General features: G+C 35.2%; 1 protein-coding gene across 1 annotated transcript in view; it reads left to right on the top strand.

The window, feature by feature from the left end:
* Positions 1-22,671, top strand: part of LOC150108545 (uncharacterized) — a 241,446-nt gene that overhangs the window by 196,792 nt on the left and 21,983 nt on the right. Inside the window, exons 8-9 of the mRNA XM_090390486.1 lie at positions 7,296-7,478; positions 17,413-17,650. Coding sequence (XP_090246612.1) covers positions 7,296-7,478; positions 17,413-17,650 — 421 coding nt within the window. The remainder of the gene's footprint in view (positions 1-7,295; positions 7,479-17,412; positions 17,651-22,671) is intronic.

The following is a 22,671-nucleotide window of genomic DNA, read 5'->3' as shown; positions in this document are numbered from 1 at the left end:
ACAGAAGATTCTACTAAGGTAGAAGTGGAGGAATTTTTTGAGACTTTAGAAAAAGCAACTGACACAATGAAAAAGGAAAAGTTGGTCCTGGATAGGAATCTAAATAGCAGAGTAGGAAATGATTGTCAGACATACAAAAATATTTTGGGAAAATTTGGAGAAAAGAGCAAAGCTAATAATAATGGCAAATATCTGTTGGATTTCTGTTCACGACATGGATTGGTTATTACTAACACCATGTTCCAACATAAAAATGTGCACAAATTCACATGGAGAGAAGAGGCAAGGAATAAGAAATGTCTCATTGACTATGTTATTGTTCATAGTGATGTTTTCTCCCTGGTGCAGGACACCAGAGTGTACAGAGAATTTGAAATTGGAAGTGATCACTATTTAGTCTTGAGCAGGATAAAATTGAATTTCACATTCAAAAGAATAACATGTAAGAAAGTTTTAAAGCTAATAAAAGTTGAGCATCTCTTAGATGTGAACTGTAGACTAAATACACAAAGATTATTGAAGAAAAAATGAAAGAGTTTGAGAACAGGAACTAAACCTTGGAGATTCAGTTGCAAGCCTTGAAGAAAACCCTGATCGATTCAGCCAAAGTATGTGGTGAAGTTGTCTGCAAAGATAAAAAAAATTAGAACTCCATCATGGACACAGGAAGTTAAAGAGGCAGTGAAGGAAAAGAAGAAAGCATATCAAAAGTTCCTGGCAAATAAGTCAGCTTTTACTTCTTACAGAATACAAAGACAAATGTAAGAAAGCTAAACAGTGTGTAAAACTAGCTAAACAAAAGTCATGGGAGGTCTTTTGCAAGAATATAGAAAATAAATATCGAGAAGGTGGCAAAATATTCTGGAGGTTGTTGAAGAAGCTTAGGAATGGAGGAAAGAGTGCTGTAAAAGGAGTTAGAGATGATAGAGGTGACATGAAAACAGGAGAAAAAGATATCCTTGAAGTATGGAGTAATTTGAAAAACTGCTAAATGAGACAAGCAGTGATGACAGCACAGTGATAAAAAAAAACGCTGCCCAGGCATGCGGTCAGGATTACATACCCATACTTGAAGCAGGAAAAAACCATCAAAAACCTGAAATGTGGAAAGGCAACAAAAGTAAATGATATACGACCAGAAATGCTCAACTATGGAGGTATAAGAGTCTTACAGTGACTGCACTGCATAGTTCAGAAGGCTTGGACAGAGGGATGAATTCCCGATGATTGGAGTAGAGCTCTCATAGTACCCATATATAAAAAGCGAAATAAAACTGAATGTGAGAATTACAGATGTATATCCCTACTGAGTTCCTGGTAAGATATATGCAAGTATACTTGGGAAACAGTTGAAAAGTATTTTGGAAGAAAAGCTTGGTGAAGCTGGATTCAGGTCAAATAGAGGCTGTCAGGATCAGATCTTCACTTTATGACAAATAGTGGAGAAATCATGGGAGTATAACAAAGATCTGTATTTAAGTTTTGTCGATTTGGAAAAGGCATATGACAAGGTGCCAAGAGAGAAGCTATTCAATACGCTACAGTTATATGGTGTCAATGGGACATTATATCAAGCAATACTTAGTCTTTATTTGAGTTGTAAGTCAGCAGTTAGAATTGAAGGAAGTACAGGAAGATGGTTTAATGTTAAATCTGTTGTGAGACAAGGATGTACATTATTCCCTCTGTTATTCATTATCTATATGGATCACATTATGAAGGAAAGTGGTATTAAACATGATATCAAAATTGGAGATGTTAATGTCAGCTGTATGCATTATGCGGACGATGTTATACTTATCAATAAATTCGCTACGAGTCTGCAAGATTCCTTGACTAAATTGAATAACTGTTGTAATAGATATGGTATGAAGGTAGGCAATAAAAAGACAAAGACAACGAATATAGGCAGAATCGTTGAAAGTGTCAACAGCATTGTGAACGGAGAACCTGTGGAACAAGTAAAACGTTTCACCTACTTAGGCACAATTTTACTGAAGATGGTAAATTAAATATAGAAATAGACAACAGAATCAACAAAGCTGGTATGGTAAGAAGTCAATTGATTAAATTCATATGGAATGAGAGAGAAATTAGCCAGAACACTAAATTAGCTGTATATATAAGACAGTGTTCAAACCAGATTTAACTTATTGATCTGAGAGCTGGGTCAGAAGTAAAACGCTTGACCAAAGACTAGAGACCGCAGTTATGAGAGTTCCTGAGAACGATTATATGCGTGAACAGATGGCATCAATGGCAATATCATATTAAAAATGAGGATATTAGGAAAGAACTTGACATTGTCAGCATCCAGGAATGCGTTAGGAGAGCTAATCTCAGGTGGTATGGCCACTTAAACAGAATGGGCAAGGAAAGATTGGCAAAACAAGTGTTCTCTGCCAGGTTGGCAGTAAAACGACCCAGAGGAAGACTAAGATATAGGTGGCTTGATATGGTACAAAGTGCTTTAGACGATAGAAATATAAGATCTGATAACTGGTAATTAATTTACGGAATTGACAACGCATATAAAGTAAATTAATTAAAGATAACTTTAATGAATCACTTCTATATTTCGGCAATGTCACATTGCCATCTTCGGGAACATAAAGATATGGTATGTGCACTAAGGAACTAACAAAGCAAATGAGGAAGAAAATAAGAACTAATTTTGTTCCTAAAGTCCTAATGGTGCCCTCTTGCGGGCTAATTTGGTAGTCTTGGCAGTTGGGCTGAAGTTCTCAAAATGAAAGTCTCCCAAATTTGGGGCAGTTTCATGCACCCAAATTTGTTGAGGTTAGGAACGTTTTTTAGAGCTGCTGAAGATTCTTTGAATAGTCTTTCGTATTTAAACTTGCTGCGATGGATTATTTTTGTCTTCTTCCAACGAATTTTATGGTGGGTATCTAAGGCATGGTCTGCCAGCCCAGAGCGGCTGTACTGGTGAAAACGGATGTAGTCTTGGTGTTCTGAAATCCTGATATTTGTTGTTCTGCCTGTTTGGCCAAAGTAGGACAATTTAAAACAAAAACAAAAACTTACGGGCGCTAGAGGAAGAGCTTTCTAACACACTCGGCCTTGATCTATGGTCGATACTTCATGACATCTAATACACATCGGCAAGAAAGGAATTCGAAAAAGTACGTAATCGACACGTGAAAAAATACGAAAACCTGACAAAGACTTCTACTTCTGTACCCCAGCCACCACTCAACACAGTAGTCAACCTCTCGTCGGCAGTTTTAAAGCCTGAAGCACTCACCGCACTTTCACGTGGTCACAATTTCGCCCTAGCTCCAAAAAGGATACCTGCTGAAGAAATCATGATCCAAATAGAGCGTGGAATTCGCAAGCTGCCTAACCACATCGCCAACAACGTGAGACTGGATGTAGTCAGTGTTCTCACGAAAGCCAAACCTCCAAAATCCAACTTATCCAAAAACGAATATACAGCCCTACAAGAATTAAAAAACAACAAAAAAATAGTAATCACCAAAGCTGATAAGGGAAGCGCCACTGTGGTACTCAATCAAAAAGACTACAAAGGTAAGCTAAATTCTTTAATACGAGACCGTACTACTTACCTCCCCGTTGAATATAATCCGACCAACTCTCAGATCAGAACTATCCACAGACTCCTTAAGGAAGTCACTTCTTGGCCTGTGGAAGTCACCAACAAACTTAAACCTTATAACTCTAGACCCCCCCGATTATATGGACTCCCAAAAATACATAAACAAAATGTGCCATTACGTCCCATAGTGGATGGCATTGATTCCCCCACATATAAATTAGCCAAACATTTAGCCAAAACGCTCACACACTACACTGGCAACACACCATCACACATAAAAAACTCGGCCCACTTTAAAGCCAGTATAGAAAACCTCACACTCCAACACACTGACATAATGGTCAGTTTTGACGTCTCCTCCCTATTCACTAATGTCCCACTCAAAGAAACCTTTGAGCTCATCCAAGCCAAGTTTCCTCCCGATATCTCAGCCCTATTTCAGTTCACAATGAACTCAGGCTATTTCGTTTGGCAAGGAAAGTTCTACAAACAGATAGAGGGGACAGCCATGGGTTCACCACTTTCCCCACCCTTGGCCAATTTCTTTATGGAGACATTTGAGGAGAAAGCCTTAAACTCCGCCCCACAAAAACCCACTATTTGGCTTCGTTATGTGGATGATGTGTTTGCTATTTGGCCACATGGCTCAGATACACTCCACTCCTTCCTAACACACTTAAACAACCAACATCCCAGAGTCCAGTTCACCTTAGAAAAAGAGGAAAACAACACCCTCCCCTTCCTAGACACTTTAATCACCCGCCAGCTTGATGGATCTTTGGTTTTCTCTGTTTACAGAAAACCCACCCACACTGGCAGATACATTCACCAACAATCCCACCCCCCCCCCTCACAACAATATGGGGTGATAAAAACACTATATAACAGGGCAAAATTAATCTGCTCAGATGACAAGGCCCTGACTATGGAACTAAACCACATCCTCAACACTTTCTTACCAATGGCTACAACCCCAAAAAAATCCAAAAAAAAAAAAAAATATTAAAACCTGTAAACCACAACCCCCCTCCCCCCCTCCACAATAAAGACTACACCAAGTCTATCACTATCCCCTACATCCTGGGCACTTCTGAAAAAATAACTAATATCCTCAAAAAATATGACCTTACTTCCTGTTACAGACCATATAAAAAGTTGGCATCCCTTATCCGCTCTACCAAAGACCAACCACTTCCCCTAGACCTACCTGGTGTATACCAGGTCCCTTGCAGCTGCAAATTGTCCTACTTTGGCCAAACAGGCAGAACAACAAATATCAGGATTTCAGAACACCAAGACTACATCCGTTTTCACCAGTACAGCTGCTCTGGGCTGGCAGACCATGCCTTAGATACCCACCATAAAATTCGTTGGAAGAAGACAAAAATAATCCATCGCAGCAAGTTTAAACACGAAAGACTATTCAAAGAATCTTCAGCAGCTCTAAAAAACGTTCCTAACCTCAACAAATTTGGGTGCATGAAACTGCCCCAAATTTGGGAGACTTTCATTTTGAGAACATCAGCCCAACTGCCAAGACTACCAAATTAGCCCGCAAGAGGGCACCATTAGGACTTTAGGAACAAAATCAGTTCTTATTTTCTTCCTCATTTGCTTTGTTAGTTCCTTAGTGCACATACCATATCTTTATGTTCCCGAAGATGGCAATGTGACATTGCCGAAATATAGAAGTGATTCATTAAAGTTATCTTTAATTAATTTACTTTATATGCGTTGTCAATTCCGTAAATTAATTACCAGTTATGTCTAACCAACGTATAAGTCTTACTACTAGAATCAAGATCTGATAATGTTGGAGTCTTGACTAGTAACAGACTGATTTGGAGGAAAATTGTAGATAGGAAGTTAGTAATGATGTGAATTTTTCATGTAGTACTATCATATCCTGTACACCCCTTGATTGAGGGTACATGGCAGGAATATGATGATGAGGCATAATAACTAGCTTTTTTTATATTTATTAAATTATTGGCCAATATTTTGTCTTGGTTATGAAGACATTTTTTTGTATGTACTTACTTGTAGGCATAACAGCAGGACGGTAAACACTGTTCAAAATGGCATGACCCTACAGTCATAACTGGCTGGCACATTCTTTTTGGACTTAGTGATTAGACTTTGATTGTTAGCTGATGAATTCGTGATGATATTTTCCCAGATTTTCGGTAGAATGAGATAGTTATTCAGGCTAGGAGAATGTTGTAGATTTGTTGCAAATTCCAAAAAAAAAAGTCTTGGATTTATATTTACATCTGTATAATAAAGATGCCCCCCCCCCCCCACACACACACCGGATCTGATGATCTGTGTCAGTGATATTGTCTTCAGTTCCAGAGCAGCTGTAATATAGATTTTCTGGTCAACTATTGGCTGGTCTCCTTCCAGTTTGACCAAAATATTTCAGTTTTCAGTAGTAAGGAATACTGTAACTACCATTGTAGCTAAGTGATGGAGAGGATCTTTTAGTGAAACTGATAAGAGTAGCTGATTTTTAGTAAGGTTTGAAGGAAGCTTGAATATTGTATCTTTAGAGAGCATGTGAAATTTTTCTGTGGTGTTCCAGATGTCAGTAATGCTGATGTTTTTTTTTTTTTTTGTGTGTGTGTGTGTGTGTGTGTGTGTGTGTGTGTGTGTGTGAGATCTGGGTTTTGGTGGGAGAGATAAGTTTGGGAGACGAATGTAATTTTGTTGATTCTGTAAAAGAGGAAGTTAATTTTAAAAAAAAATGGCACAGATATGATTGTTTCATTGAAATGGCTAATAAGGTCCAAATATATAATTCTAGTTCCATTTGCAAACATTTTAATGAGCACCATACACTGACAGAATGTAAAGGCTGATAGTATGAAAGATGATGGATGTACTTACTAGTGTGGGTAGATTTTCTGTACATAAAGAAGTATAAGGATACATTGGTATCCATGTGACTAGAATCAAGGAAAGGCAGGCAGTTTTATTTTTCATTGGTAGAATGGATTCTATGGTATTTTCTGCTGAGGTTTGCCAGTTAGGACTGTTGGATCATGCCATTTTGAACATAGTCTGCATTTGATCATGTGCATCTTATATATTCATAGGTATTATGTCTGGGAAAATTCCTATGTTACTCCTCTAAAATAAACTATTATTTTTATGACTAATATAGCCTACTTTCGTGTAGGAGTGCCCTTTTTTTTTTTTTTTTTTTTTTTCAGGAGTAAGGAATACTTTAACTACTATTGTAGCTAAGTGATGGAGAGGATATAAAGGGGCACTCCTAAACGAAAGTAGGTTATATTAGATAAAAATAATATTATATATTCATTATCTTGAAAATGCTTTGTTGCCCAAGGCTAAATATTACTAATAATCTAATAACTAAAAAGTTATTTAATTATTGTGCTGTAGATATCCATTTCTTCCCTTAAACTAAATGTCCATACAAGATCAGAATCTCCAGTTGACTCTTTGAACTCCCCATCAGCTTTGTGCAAATCTTTCCAATTAATATAGTTTCATCTGGGAGATACTGATATATATTTAATGCTTTATAGATTTTAAACTAATATGGAGTTTTGGGAAACATAATTAAGGATAACTAACTAATATGATAAACAAATATATTTATATATTAAAAATTTATAATGATACTATAAATCTTTAATATATTCATTTTCATGTATTTGACTTTTCTTTTTTCTTCCCAAAATATGAATAGGTGAAGGAACAATTCCGATTGATACCCAGTACACATTTCAAAGTTGGGATGCAATTCTTAGAGGAGAAAAGCTGAGAACAATGTCTTGTAGTGATAAAATTGCTCGGTGGAATGTGTTAGGCTTACAGGGAGCACTACTAAGCCACTTTGTAGAACCTGTATATTTGAGTTCTGTAACCTTAGGTATGTTGTAATGTAAATCTGCTGTAAAATTGAAAAACAGAACTATATTATACCTTTACAGGTGAATTCAATAGCAAACCTTGTTAATATGGAGTTTTGTGAAACATAATTAAAGATAACTAACTAATATGATAAACAAATATATTTTATATATTAAAAATTTATAATGATACTATAAATCTTTAATATATTCATTTTCATGTATTTGACTTTTCTTTTTTCTTCCCAAAATATGAATAGGTGAAGGAACAATTCCGTATTCATCATTGTATTCATCTTTGGATAATTCTATATTATTATTTTGACTGCTTTAATTCAGCATTACCATTTGTTTTTCACATTCTTCCAAGTTGTTCTTGTTTCAGAAGTGCACTGAATGTGAGGGAACGTTCTTAGCATGCCAACATTTTAGCAGCTATTAAATTCCTTGTTGTGGTGACTATGTATATTCATACTCTTCATAATAAATAAAACTGTGTTTAGTAATATATGAGAATCTTATGGATAGCAGTCATTAGAATGTGAAAATTAACTTGCAGATACTGAAGGAGAACTGCATTTGTATTTAGAATTTTAACTTCTCTCCACTTAGCATATTAAGCATAAGGAAATTGAATGTAATTATTAGCATAATTGTATAATTTCCTTTCTACTAATCTTTGAATTTTTTGTGTTACTTACTCCTGAGCTGTTTCAGAAGTGAAGAGAGAATGATGGTTATTTATTTTTAATATATCTATATTTATCTTTAGTTGGCAATGCTGTTTTGAGACTCTGCATAATGGCTGCTAGCACATGCTGTATATTGGCCTTTTTTTTTGGCTTATTAGAATTTTATCTTTTTGTAGATGTTCAATAATACTCAGAACTCTCTTATGTTCTCCCACTTCTTGAAGATGTATCATCTGTTCTTATAGATGATATTCTATGGACATTGCCTAAAATTAAGAGATTTGGATAGTATGAGGGGGGAAATAGCAGAGTTGAAGGATGATGTACAACTTTTAATTAAAACCACCTGGATTTTAAATTTTGTTAAGAAGATGAGGTAGTTTCTGATGTGAAACCATCCTTATGTGCAACCCCCATCCCCCCCCCCCCCATACACAAAAAAACCAGGTTCTGGAAATGACTATAGCTTCAACATCACATACCTGTCTCTGCCTGTACTGCTTCAGCATGGAGTGACACTTGCCAGCATCATGTCATTTTGTGGACACTTGAGTTCTACTAGATTGATTTCAAAAATTCAAAATGTAGTGATTTTCTTTTGTCATTATAGCTAAGAAAAGCATAAAATTTTTGGTTCAAGTCTCAGAGACAGACCTCTCTCCAATAACTGAGAATTCCAGAAAAACCATGTACCCTATGCAACAGTCACATGACTGATACCACATCCATAGACTTTGGTTATGTGACACTGCTGCTAAGCAGACAACAAACTCTGTTCACATGAGAAAAGATACATTTTCGGGAACAAAACAACACCAAACATCACACATATATAATAAAAAGAAAACAACAGTACTAAGAGAATGCATCCATGAAAAATAAATACAGTAAAACTTAAATCACACAAAACAAAACAGGCAAACTTACTGTCATCTACATAAACAACCTGATTTCTTCCTGTAAATTTCATCAAATGTTACACATAATAATTATAGCACAATTACTATGAATATCTCAACTAAATGGAAATCAAAATAATCCTTTAGTTATCAACCAATAGTTCATCTTATTACTTGAGATCTTCAATACATTAAAATGAAATTAATACAATAAATACTATTAATTATTCCCTTGTTTATTTTCCTCTTTCAATTATTCACTAACTCGTAACTTATATGATTTTCAGCAAATTGTCATATGGCAAATAAATAATACATTACCTCTACTTCTAAAAATTTGTTTGACTAATTGAAGAATAAGAGTGGAGATAATGTGCATCCTTCTCTTAACCTAAATTTCGTCATCATCTGTTTCCTGATATAATTACCTTAAAGGAGTGTGCAGGCTACTATGACAGCACTATATAATTTGCATGATTAAGCTTATTATTATTATTCTCTTATCACTAATTCTCCTCCAAATTAATTTATTACATGTCAGCACTCCAATATTGTCATACTGGAGTGCTGACATGTCTAACATTTTTGGCTGGGTCTTTTTTCTTGTCATCTTGTCATTAAACACCTCTTTTGCTAAATTTTTGTTTTCCATTCTGTTTAAGTGGCCATACCACCTCAGAAATACCTACTCACACATTTTTAATATAATTCTGACATTGATGTCATCTGTTCACTATCCTAATCTTTCTCTGAATTCTCATATCTATGGTCTCCAGTCTTTGAGCAAGTGCTTTATTTCTAACCCAACTGTCAGATCTGTAACTTAAAATGGTTTGAACACTGTCTTGTATACTGCTAGTTGTGTGTTTTGGCTAATTACTCTCTTATTCCATATAAATTTATTCATCTGGCTCCCCACCATATCAGCTTTGCTTATTCTGTTGTCTATTTCCAAATTTAATTCGCTTTCTTCACTAAAAGCTATGCCTAAATAGCTGAAATATTTTACTTGTTCTATAGGTTCTCCATTAAAAATGCAGCTGAATTTTTTCTACGTTCCTGCCTATTTTCATATTTTGTCTTTTTATTGCTAATTTTCATGCCAAATTTGTTATAGCTGTTATTTAATTTAATGAATCCCAGAAAGTTGCACTGGATGGATGTGTTTGGATTATTATTAAGCTTCTTATTAAATAAGAGTGCAATATAATCTGCCTAAAGCAAAGAGCTAAGTTTGATATCTCTGATTCTAATATCAGGTGTAATGCCACTTTCTTTCATAATGTAATCCATATAAATGGTGAATAAGAGTGAAGATAATGTGCATCCTTGTCTTAACCTAATTTTACATTAAACTATCTCTATATTTCCTTCAATTCTAACTAATGATATAACATAACCTCCATAATAAATTTAGTTTAATCTTTTATCCAAGTGTAAGCAAACAAAGTTTCCCCCTGAAGTATCTTCAGGACTGAGGCACCTCGTGGTAGAGTTGGACCAAGCTCTCATCACTACTTGTCTTAGTATCTCCCATAATGCATGTCCACATATCCTTGTGGACATGCATTAAGGGAAGGGCCACTACCCAGACCAAGTAATGGAGAAGTCTCACATTATTAATTATCTGGATTTAGAGAAAGATGTTGGAAGTTTTTCCCACTTGGTTAGACTATAATAAATTTAGTTTAATCTTTTATCCAAGTGTAAGCAAACAAAGTTTGCACCTGAAGTATCACCACCTCTGGGTCTGGCTCCCGCTAACGAGACCTCAATAAAGATCGAAACCAGTCTGGGTAGTGGCCCTTCCTTTAATGCATAGCGTTATACATGTTTGCAAGGAGATGTGCTTTGCATTATGGGAGATACTAAGACAAGTAGTGATGAGAGCTTGTTCCACCTTTACCACGAGTTGCCTCAGTCCTGAAGATACTATAGGTGCAAACGTTGTTTGCTTACACTTGGATAAAGGATTAAACTAAATTTATTATAGTCTGATCAAGTGGGAAAAAACTTCCAACATAACCTCCAGCAATAAAAATGTGCAAAAAAAAATTTTTTTTTTTTCTATAACCTGTTGACTTTAACTTATTGAAACATTTTAGTGACAACACAGTGGACCATAAAGAGAGAGCAAGAGTACTAACTCTATAGCATAATATGTTAGGTAATTGAGAATGGGGAGGAAGTCCTGTATGTAATTGTTACCAACGAACACAGGGACAAAAGACCAGAAAGAGAAAAGTACACATTATAGCAATCTCTTATGAAATATGTGTTGCCCAAGCAATCAGTGATGACATTGTTCCTTATCTCTAGCTATTGTTCCCCCCCCCCCCCCAAAAAAAAATAAATAAACAAACATTCCTGCAATTCAGAGACGTCATGATATAAAGAGAATAATTTGTGCTTCAATGGGAAAGGCAGCATTCACTATCGATGGTACAGTGGTGCATACAGCCTTAGAAATTTCAATCTCCAAGAACATGTCACTGTCATACAAAGTTGCGTAGCAATACAGAACCATGTTGAAATACATTCAAATGCTTATTATCGATGAAATCAGTATAAGTGTTGAGCTTTTATCTCAAGTCAGTGTGAGGTTAAAACAATGGGGCATATTGATTATAACTTTGGTGTGAAGGATATGTATTAAATAGGAGATCTTCAGCAATTTCCCCCAGTACGAGGTATTCCTGTCTACAAACTGATTAGACAGCATATCACCTGTCCCACTCTATGGCATGGGCTTAAATAGTACAAGTTCAATGAAGTGATGCATCATTCTAACATTGTTTTCTCTGCCATGTTAACCAAAAAGCTGATTAAATTGCGTTTTGTAACTGAAAAAAAAAAAAAAATTCAAGTCTAAAGCCAAAGTCTGGCCCAGATATGTTGATGATATTTTTGTCATTTGGCCCCACGGCTGCGAAACATTAAATGCGTTGCTAATCCACCTAAACATGCAACACAAATGTATCCAATTTACCATCGAGATTGAAAACAATAACTGTCTTTCTTTTCTAGACACACTTGTTACACGTCTTCCCTCTTGCTGCCTTTCATTCACGGTCTTCTGCAAACTTACATACACAGGCCAATACATAAATAAAAATTCATACCACCATCCATCACAAAAGCTAGGGTCATCAGCACCCTCAAACATAGAGTCCTAATAATTTGCTCCATTGAGCAGGCACTGAACAAAGAATATGAAATGATTAGCCAACCATTTATAAAAAGTGGCTACAACAACAAAAAAAAAAAAAAAAAATCACAAGGTCCTCCACAATAATACCATTAAAAGCAAAACAAATTACAAGAATACCATAGCTATACTATACATTAGGGGAATATCAGAAAATATAGATAGAACACTACATAAATACAACATTAAGGCAACCTTCAAACCTCCTGCAAAATTAAGAAGTATACTCAGCTCATCCAAAGATCCCCTTCCCTATCTTGCCCACCCAGGGGTTTACAAAATTCAGTGTACCTGCAACCGACCCTATGTAGGGGAATCAGTGCACACCATCCAAATAAGAAAAGACGAACATAAATGCCACATTAAATTCCTCCACTATGGTTAAACAGGCCTGTCAGACTATGCACTTCAAATATGTCACAGAATCATCTGGAAAGGCACCAAAATCTGGTTTGAAAGCAAGTTCAAGGAAGCTTGTGAGATGCTGAAACATCATCCAAATCTAAACAAAAAGGATGGATTAGTAATTCCAAAAACCTGCAGGACCCATCTGCAACTTATATAGCATCCAGAACATGATGGCAGAACCTTAATATGAGGAAAACCTTAAGAATAGGGGATGTTAGAGATGTAGACGTGTTTGATGTAGTTCCACTATAATTTTTTTTTAATCATCTGTATATTATTATACTTATTTTGTATATAAAAATATTTATGTTAATAAAGACAAACTAGACATTTTAAATAAGGTCAATGTTGATAATCCCCAACATTCAAGTCAGCTAGCAGACCTGCATCTAACCACCTCTCTACCAAAGAATTTTGAAGACTTCACTGAAAAGGAATTAATGGAGTTAATAGCAATAGATCAAACCAAAGCAGGAAAATCCCCAAGGATTCATGGAATCAGAGCAGAAGCTTTCAAAAATGCATATTCCAATCTCCTTGCCATAATGAATCAAGCTTTAAACACTGGAATAATACCTCAACAATGGAAATAAGGCCTTATTGTCCCTATACCCAAAAAGGGCAGTCTTAATAGAATGGATAACTACAGAGGCATTATCCATAGTTAAAATCTACAATAGGATGATACTCAATAGAATAGAACCTTACTTAACACCACTTTTAAGAAACAACCAAGCTGGATTTCTAAAAAAAAAAATGATACAATAGAACAGATACATTGCATCAGAAGAATCATAGAAGGTTCATGATAAAAACTTACCACTCATTTTAACCTTTGTAGACTTCAGAAAAGCCTTTGACTCCATTAATAGAGAAGGAATGTTTAAAATACTCAGCTTCTATGGTATATCCTCAAAAATCATACAAGCAATCTCAGCACCTTAAAGATTATAATGCTACAGTAATCTTTAAAACAGAAACATCTGAATCCTTTCTGGTGACAACAGGAGTCCTGCAAGGTGATGTACTGGCACCTTATTTGTTCTTAGTATGCTTGGACTACATCTTCTGGACCATCAACACAGAAGATCTTGGTTTTAACATTAGAACATCCACCCACACTATGCAAATAACTGATGCTTTGCTGACTATGTTGTACTTATTGATACAGAACCAACAAATGCTCAAAAACATCTCAGTCTACTAGAGACACAGGCTAAACTTATTTGTCTGCAGATCAAGATCCAAAAGTCCAAAGTATTCTCAATAGGTTATGAAAACTTTATACTTCATATCAACAATAAACCTCTTAGAAAGAGTAAAGGACTTTCAATACTACCTTGGATCGTACATCAGCAATACAGAAAACGATGTTAGAAAATGTAAACAGTTGGCTCTAGTCTTCCATAACAAACTCCACCCCATCTGAAAATCATCATTAATATCATTAAAGACAAAATTAGGACTATACCATGCAACCAGTAGATCCACTTCTTGTGTGGGTCTCAAACCTGGACAATAAGCACCAAAAAAAAACTACAGATCTAATTAACTCCTTTGGAACTGCATGTCTCAGACTGATCCTTGGATACACTTGGATGGACCGTGTCACTAACTCTGCTGTGCCAAATCTGGCTAAGCAAGAACAACTTGTTAATATAGTCAAAAAAAAAACTACAACTCAGATGGCTTGGACATCAACTCAGACATCCTGAAGGCTCACCCTTTTTGGAATCCCTCATCCTGTGCAAACCAGTAGATGGCAATCGTAGTAGAGAAAGACCATGCAAACAATTTTGGCAATACATATATGAAACCATCAGTAGGCTGAACTGTAAAACTCCATCTGACATCTACCAGCTAGCTCAAGATAGAGAGACTTGGAAGACCATAATTTGCAATATTTAATGTTTAATATAAATCTCTTTACCCTTTTCACATTGTATTGTATTGTGAATAAACTATAAATGAATGAATATATATATGTATGAATGTATAAATAAAGAATATATATACTCCTAGACTATATGGAGTGCATAAGGAAGAAGTGCCACTTCGTCCAATTGTATATGGCAGATCTTCCCCCACTTACCTATTGGCTAAGCACCTGGCTAACTTACTTAAGGGAAAAATTAGACAAACAGAGTCCTACATAAAAAAATTCTAAACAATTTGTTGACAAACTTAAAAACGCGAAGATAACACAAACAAACATAATGGCCAGTCTAGTCGTAGTATCCTTATTCACGAATGTACCAGTAGAAGAAGTTATGAACATTATCAAAGATCTCTTTCCTGCTGATATTACAAAGATGTTCAAACACCGTCTACAATCAAATTTCTTCAAAGTTAACAAAAAGGTATACCAACAATTAGAAGGCAGCCCTCTGTCACCACCATGTGCAGACCTTTTCATGGAGAAATTTGAAAATCAAATCTTCACCAACATTACTCCTAAACCTTCAATATGGTGGAGATATGTGGATGATATCTTCATCACATGGCAGGACAACATGGAAAACCTACATATGTTTGTCAATAGAATCAACTCACTCCACAATACAATCAAATTTACTCTAGAATAGAAAACAATGAACAACTATACTTCTTGGACATACTAGTTAAAAGACAAGATAACAATTTCAAACTGTCCGTTTACAAAAAAAACTATGGACATGGGATGATATCTACATTACTCTTCAAACCATCATAGGTCACATAAACAAAGCATCATCCACATGTTGAGAAATCGAGCCAGAAACTTTATCTCCGACGATGAAGAAGTTCAGACAGAACCCCAAATCGCTGTAACACTATCGCAAAATGGTTATCCTCGAAACATCATCAACAAATTTCTGTACAAAGATAACCAACAAGAAAGAATGGTCTCCCAGCAAATTTCAACAGCAGTCATCCCCTTTATGGGTTCAATTTCTGCCAAAATTGCGAGATTGTTAAAAGCCCATAACATCAGGGTTGTATTTAAACCAACTACTAGCATCAGACAGGTTCTAAGATCTAAGGACAGTGTTCCATTTTATAAATATCCAGGTGTGTATAATATTCCATGCACGTGCAGTGTTTCCTACATTGGACAAACTTCGAGAAGCCTGGAAATAAAACAGAAAGAACATGTTGGCGATGTAAATCACAACAGAACGATCATCTCTGGTTTAGCACATCACTTTTCAACTTCGAACCACACTATAGACTGGGATAACAGCTCTATGCCCTATGTAGTTGATGATTACAGACATAGATTATTCAAAGAAGCAGCAGTAGTGCTACGTACAGGCAGCAGCCTAAACAAAAATCAAGGGGCCATACTGAATGATACTTGGAAAAATCTAATTAATTCCCTAAGTTCAACAGAACTACAGTACGTGAATAATCATATTATGCGTTTGCATGTAACGCATGTTCATGATACTTAGTTGAAAGTCACAATGTATACAGACATGTCACGCAAACATGTTACCTTAGCTACCTAACGGGTACTAGTGTTTTTTGTATTCTTAAACCTTTTTTGCATTTATCAATTGTTTGTACTGTGCAAGCCTTGAAAAAGCTAGTCAGTTACTAGCGAAACCGGTAGGCAATATTGTACGAACATACGTACGAATTAAAAATCTATGGTCAGTTTATTAGCATTATGTAGGTTGTGTCTTGTTCATATATGTTTTCCTGATGATGACCTCAATATAGAGGTCGAAACATTTATTTGCTTAATTGTAAGTAAAGTAATTACTCCAACATGAGTGTTTTACCTTCATAAATTCTACACAATTAATTAACATTATGATCTCATTAGTATTAAAATTCATCAAATAACTGTATAAAAGATTCTGCCACTTTCTTTCTACATTCTGTCCTAATCCTAATCTTGCTACACATTTATATCAGTGCTTTGCAATACCATTGGCACTTCCTACTTATCTCCTCTATTCTCTCATCTGATCTCCTTATCTCCTCTATTCTTTCTGATCGAAGTATACTTGTATAAAAGAAGCATTCATGTTGCTCACCTGGTTTGATGGAATGGAAAGCATCTTCAATTGCCAGCCAAAAGGTTATAGCTTTGAATTCCACTGTGGCACAGATATTTGTGAAAGTTTATAGATGATAGACAATATTTGTCACCTGATGTTAGACTACCAATCTGCTTATTGAAGGCCTTAAGTAGCTTGAAAAGTTTGTTTGATCTCCAGAATTCTATTCTGGAGATCAAACTTCCTAAATTATCCAATCTTTAACCATGATATTAATGTGCAATTATGTTTACAACCTTTTGTTAACATATTAGCATTTAAAAATAAGAAAGAAAAAAAAAGTAGTTATCTCGCATCTGATTTTACCTTCCTTAACTTTTCTGCTTGCTCCCACTTTATTACATGTTCTTGTTTTATTTTTATTCATTTTGCTAATTTTGGAAAGCAATTTTACATTGCTCTTTTCAGATCTTGCATGACTGATTCTCATGCCAGGGTATTATCTCATTCTGCTTTTTTAAATCTAAATGGATGCTGCTCACTTTGCTACTTTTTTACTGATTCCTACTTTATTTACACAATGTTAAGCACACCACATATGTAATTGCTCTTCCTCTTTTCTGTTAAAAACACATACTTCTTACATAGTTGTTAAATTTGAAAAATATAATAAAAAAAAAAAGGAGAGTGAGAGAAAGGTTAAATTCAATTCAGTTGTCTTTGTACTCTTTAAGACTTTCCATTTGATTTTGTTTTAGGTAATCTTTATCATCATGGCCACCTTTCAAGGGCAGTGTGCTGTAGACTAGAGGGAGAACCAAATCTGAATAATCTTCTCCCAGAATGTTATCATCTAAATCATCCAGATTTGGGTAGGGTTAGCATTTGTACCCCTGCAAGAGAAACAGAAAAGACAAAGCCACACAGTATTAATTGGTGCGTAGATGATGATAGACCTGAACTCACCAGTGGAGTTACTGGTACATGTGATGAACGGTAAGAATATATGTACATATCAAATTTAAAATAAACTACACTATAACAAAACGTGGTCTGTTATAATGAGTATTTGCAGTGATCATGTGAAAATGTCACATTTTCATTACTCTGTTTGAATATTATAATTAAAAAAAACCCATCTTACTGATGATTTATAGTCAGTTCACAAAAGAACTACATTTATGCAAGTTTAATAACTGCAAGAATTCATGCATCTATGTGTTGTTAGCATGAGAATTGAAATAAGCATGATGTCAGTATAGTCTGCCCCTAAGCAAAAAATAACAGTTACTTTATATCACACTGAGTTTTCAGAATTTTCTTTCCAACATACTTGTTTTTATCCTACAAAATAGGAAAATTGGCCAGAGTGCACACAGTTAACAGACATCATATATTGGACTCATAAGTTTAGTTTAATCCTTTATCCAAGTGTGAGCAAACAAAGTTTGCACCTGAAAGTATCTTCAGGACTGAGCTAAGGTAGTGCAACACCAAGGCAACTTGTGGCAAAGGTGGAGAAAGCTATCATCACTCCTATCTCAGTATCTCCCATAATGCAAAGCACATCTCTTTGCAGATATGTGTAATACTATGCATTAAGGCAAGGGCCACTACCCAGACCGGTTTCAACCTTTATTGAGGTCTCGTCAGTGGGAGCCAGGTCCAGTAGTGGAGACACCAAGACAGAAGCAATGAGAGGTCATCCCCACCTATATTGCCAAAAGGTGTGCAACCTTATTATTAAATTACTCCAGATTCAGAGAAAGATGTTGAGAGTTTATAATAAACTCTCAATATTGGACTCATAGCTAGCTTTAATTGATTTGGCTAATTCCAGATAACACCTTTCATATCATGCACATCTTACCTCTGCTTCATTCAGGTGTTCATTATTCTGACACTAATTGATATTTTTACTAAGCAGTAAAAGTTGTTTTATGAAGCACATTGCTAGCCAGCCTGATTTGCTCAGTGTATGGCACCTCTCCTCTTCAACCAATGGACTGTGGATTCAAATCATACTGCAGACAGGAATGTCTTTAGCTGGTTGATGATTTTTCATTGCCTGATACGAGCTCAACATCCTTTTTAGTGCAGAACTGAAATAGTTTGAAAAAGTTCCATGTTTGGTCTGTAGAGCACAATTTCCAGATTACTTTAGCCTAGTTTGAACATTATGCTAATGTACAATAGTTCCTGGATGCAATTGACATAAAAACTTTTAAATAAAAATTCAAACAGCAATCCATTTGAATGTAGATCACTAATTCAGTAGTGCAGGACAAATAGTAAAACTGAAAGAAATAAAGTTGTTGAAAAGGATTATTCAGTATGTGTGCTGTATCGTTTTAACTTTGATTTATGTGACTACCCAAGTGAAAGGTTGTAAATTTTTTAATACCTTGGGCAGGTCAGAGAACTTTCCTGTTTTTATTAACTTTTCATATTTTTTGTATTTTTATTTATTTTTTTACATAATCTGGAAACTGTACTCTGTAGACCAAACATAGAACTTTTTTAAGCCACTCCATGCTTCCATTTGGTTGCTAGTCATTCAGCTGTTTTGCAATTTGTGATTTTGAGGGTGATGAATTATAAAGATATTGTGCTCTAGAAAATTGTTGAGTATTTCAAAAATGGGAAAAAAAAAAAGCAACATATCAACTTATATACAGTTTTTGGCTGTTCCTGTCAAGTTAGCAAACAATGGATCTCCTCTTTATGTGGTTAGTGATTCATATATGCTGTTTGACAGAGATATATGCAAACTCTTGAAGGTTTCAGATTTGGAATACACAATATGCTGATTTTGAAGTCACTCTCGAATATGAAACATTCTATTCAACCAATAAACAAAAATAAAATAAAATTATAAATATAGTTAACTATATTTACGAGTTAACGAGAGCCTGTGTAGCTCAGTGGATGTGGCGTTTGCACACCACCGCACTTGGCCGCACGAAGGAAGACTTGGTTTCGAGTCTAGTCGGCGACTAGAGGAAATTTTTCTAAGCCTTTTTTCGACCGGTTCCCGAGTTAGTCGATCTCTGGCACGGGCAAGCAGGTTTTTCCTCCCGGAAACTCGGGTTTTTCGTCCTGTAAACTCAAGAAAATCAACCGTAGAACCCACATTATTTCAGACATTAAATATATTGTGTTAGGGACCACGAGATAGCGGCACATTTGAGCCATCTCTCTTCACTGTGTACCGCTTAATTAGTGATAGCATTGGGCCATCTATCGCTGATTGGTACCAGTGGAGATTGAACTGCCCACTCAGTCTCCAAAAAGTTAGATAGGGCTAAATGGCCTCGCCTACTCCCGTATACGGGAATAAAAAGGCGTTAGCTGATTTTTTATATAGTTAACTTACTCACCACAGATGAATATTAACATAAAAGGTTGGTTATAGACAAAGGTGGGAGTTAACATTTCTACTGGGAGGGTTTCTGATATGAATTCTCATTGTGAATACAGCTAAGAGATTGGATGGGATATTGTTTTGTGTTTTACAAGAAAGTGCTACATAATTTGCCAGTGTTCTTGATTAAGCTGTTTCAATGTTAGCTTTAGCACTAGCAAAGTCTCATGCAAGTGGAAAGAAGGAAAGATTATTTATAATGTTACATGAAGGATAGTTCTATAGGTCTTGCTTTATAATTTGCTTGATTTCTATGATAAAGTTGAACTGGATAAAGTAATGGCTATACAACAATATAGATGAACTTTGTAAAAGCATTTGATAGGATACTATACAGATGAATACCATACATATCTATTATGTAAACTGGAGCAAATAGGAGATATGAAGCTGGTGACATCATGGATAAAAAGGTGGCTGGCTGGCTGGCTGGTAGACATCAAAGAGTAGTATATGGTGTAATAGAATCAAAGAGAAAACAGGTGACATTGTGCAAAAGGGCTCTGTATTTGGATTGTCGCTGTTTAACTTGTATGCATTATACAGCAGGGGATGTTCAACCCATCGATCATGGAGCGATTTTTGGTCAATCGCTTGTGTATTCCTCCTTACTTACAAATTTAATTCAAACTGAAAACATAATATTTTATTTATCATTATTTTGTATTATTTTTAATTCGCTTTAAGTGTATTGCTATTGTTTATTTATTTTTTGTTAAAATTTTCAAATCAGTAATTTTCTTATAAGTCCGGGTAAATGAATTAATTTGGATCAATGGAAGTCAAACAGCGAGCCGAGTGAATACGATTATAAGCAAAGTGTAAAAACTCAATTGTAGCTTAAATATTAAATATTCCAAAGCACATTACATTGATTTTTTACTTAGGTTAAGTCCCATGTGAATATTGTAAAAAAATAAACTTTGTTTGCCTCGGTATAGTTTGTATTAGATGTTTTTGTAAATAACTCTTTTGAAGCTAACTGTATATACTGCTTTAATAAGAATATGTTAGTGTTAAAAACAAAGGCAATGTTTTTGTCACCAAAGCTATACATGGCAGCATTAGAAAGATTATTATTGAAACTTGTATGTATGAGAAAGGCTTGCAGGCTCTAAGTGTAAACATTTCCGATGGCTGGCAACTTACAATCAGAAGAAAGTGGAGGAGAACAAAAACTTAAGATGAAAGACTCATACTGATTCTTTGGGGGTTGCCAAACTTTGTGCGAGGTCTCAGAGGAGGCCTAATAAAAAGGGACTGAAGCAAGCAGAAGGGGTCCTGGTTCCAGAATTGCTTCAGAGAGGAGGCCGCCCAGTCCAGAGTTGCCATTAGAGAGACTGCTCAGATCAACATTGCTTGAGAGGGGAGTTTCCCGCTTCCAGAAAGGAGCTTCTCGGCTCGAGACGTTGCTAGAGAGAGAGAGACTACTTCTAGGCCTCAGACAAGGTTTCAAATTGCCGAAAGGAAGCGTTCCAATTGCTGGAGAAAAGTTTCCGGGTCAGGTTAATGTCAGACATTCACCAGTGTGTTGCGTTTTCATTACAATTTGATGAATCAAACGACTTCACTGATATTGCTCAGTTAATGGTATTTATTCGCATAGTATTTCAAGATTATTCAAGTAAAGAAGAACTTTTGAAAATTATACCATTATTGGAAGGACTAGGGGAGAAGACATTTTTTGGCATTTAATGAATTTGTGAAACACAAACTTCTGCTTTTTAAACTTGTGTCTATTACTACTGATGTGCTCCTGCAATGATAGGTAATAAATCATTTCCTTATGTAAAAATGATGACAAATATCCAGATTTTTTAACCACTGTATTATTCACCAACAAGTGCTGTGTAGTAAAAGATTAAACACAAAAGATGTTTTGGATATTACATTTAAAATTGTAAATTCTGTTCGAGGAAAAGCCCTGCAACAGCGGTTATTTAAATTACAGGCAGATGATGATAGGGAACTTCTGTTGTACAATAATGTTCGCTGGCTCAGCAGAAATCAATTTTTAGAAAGATTTCTTGTATTAATTAACGATATAAAAATTTTTCTTGATGAAAAAGGATATATTTATCCACAATTGAGTGATAAAAGATGATTGTTACACTTATCATTTTTAGTAGATTTCTGTACGAAATTAAGCAATTTAAATTTAGAGTTACAAGGTAGAGATAAAAATTTAATTGACATGTTAAGTTCAATAAAAACTTTCCAACAATACTTACTTTTATTAAAGAAAAATATAAATGAGCGGGAATTTAGACATCTCCCATATTTATTAAAAATTTTTGAACAAAATCAAGAAATGCTTCGCTATGATTTAAAAGAATTTATTCATGAAATAGAATTAGTTGAGGAAGAAATAAATTCAAGATTTAAAGATTTTAATAAAACTGAAATGATTGTATCTTTTATCAATAATCCGTTTCAGGAAAACTTGAACATCACAGAAATTTCAAATAAAATTAGTGGGCTGTTTGATATAAACTAAGCTGAAGTAGAACTTGAGATAATAAACATTCAGAATAGTTTACATTTAAAATCAATAAACAATGAAGTCATTTGGAAGTATGCACATAAAAAATTT

This window comes from Typopeltis vanoorti, chromosome 3 (genome assembly GCF_054136105.1).
Source record: "Typopeltis vanoorti isolate ZY-2024b chromosome 3, IOZ_Tvanoo_1.0, whole genome shotgun sequence".
In the NCBI taxonomy this organism is placed as follows: domain Eukaryota; kingdom Metazoa; phylum Arthropoda; class Arachnida; order Uropygi; family Thelyphonidae; genus Typopeltis; species Typopeltis vanoorti.
Note: the sequence above shows the minus strand (reverse complement) of the source record. Positions and strands in the feature narration are given on the sequence as shown.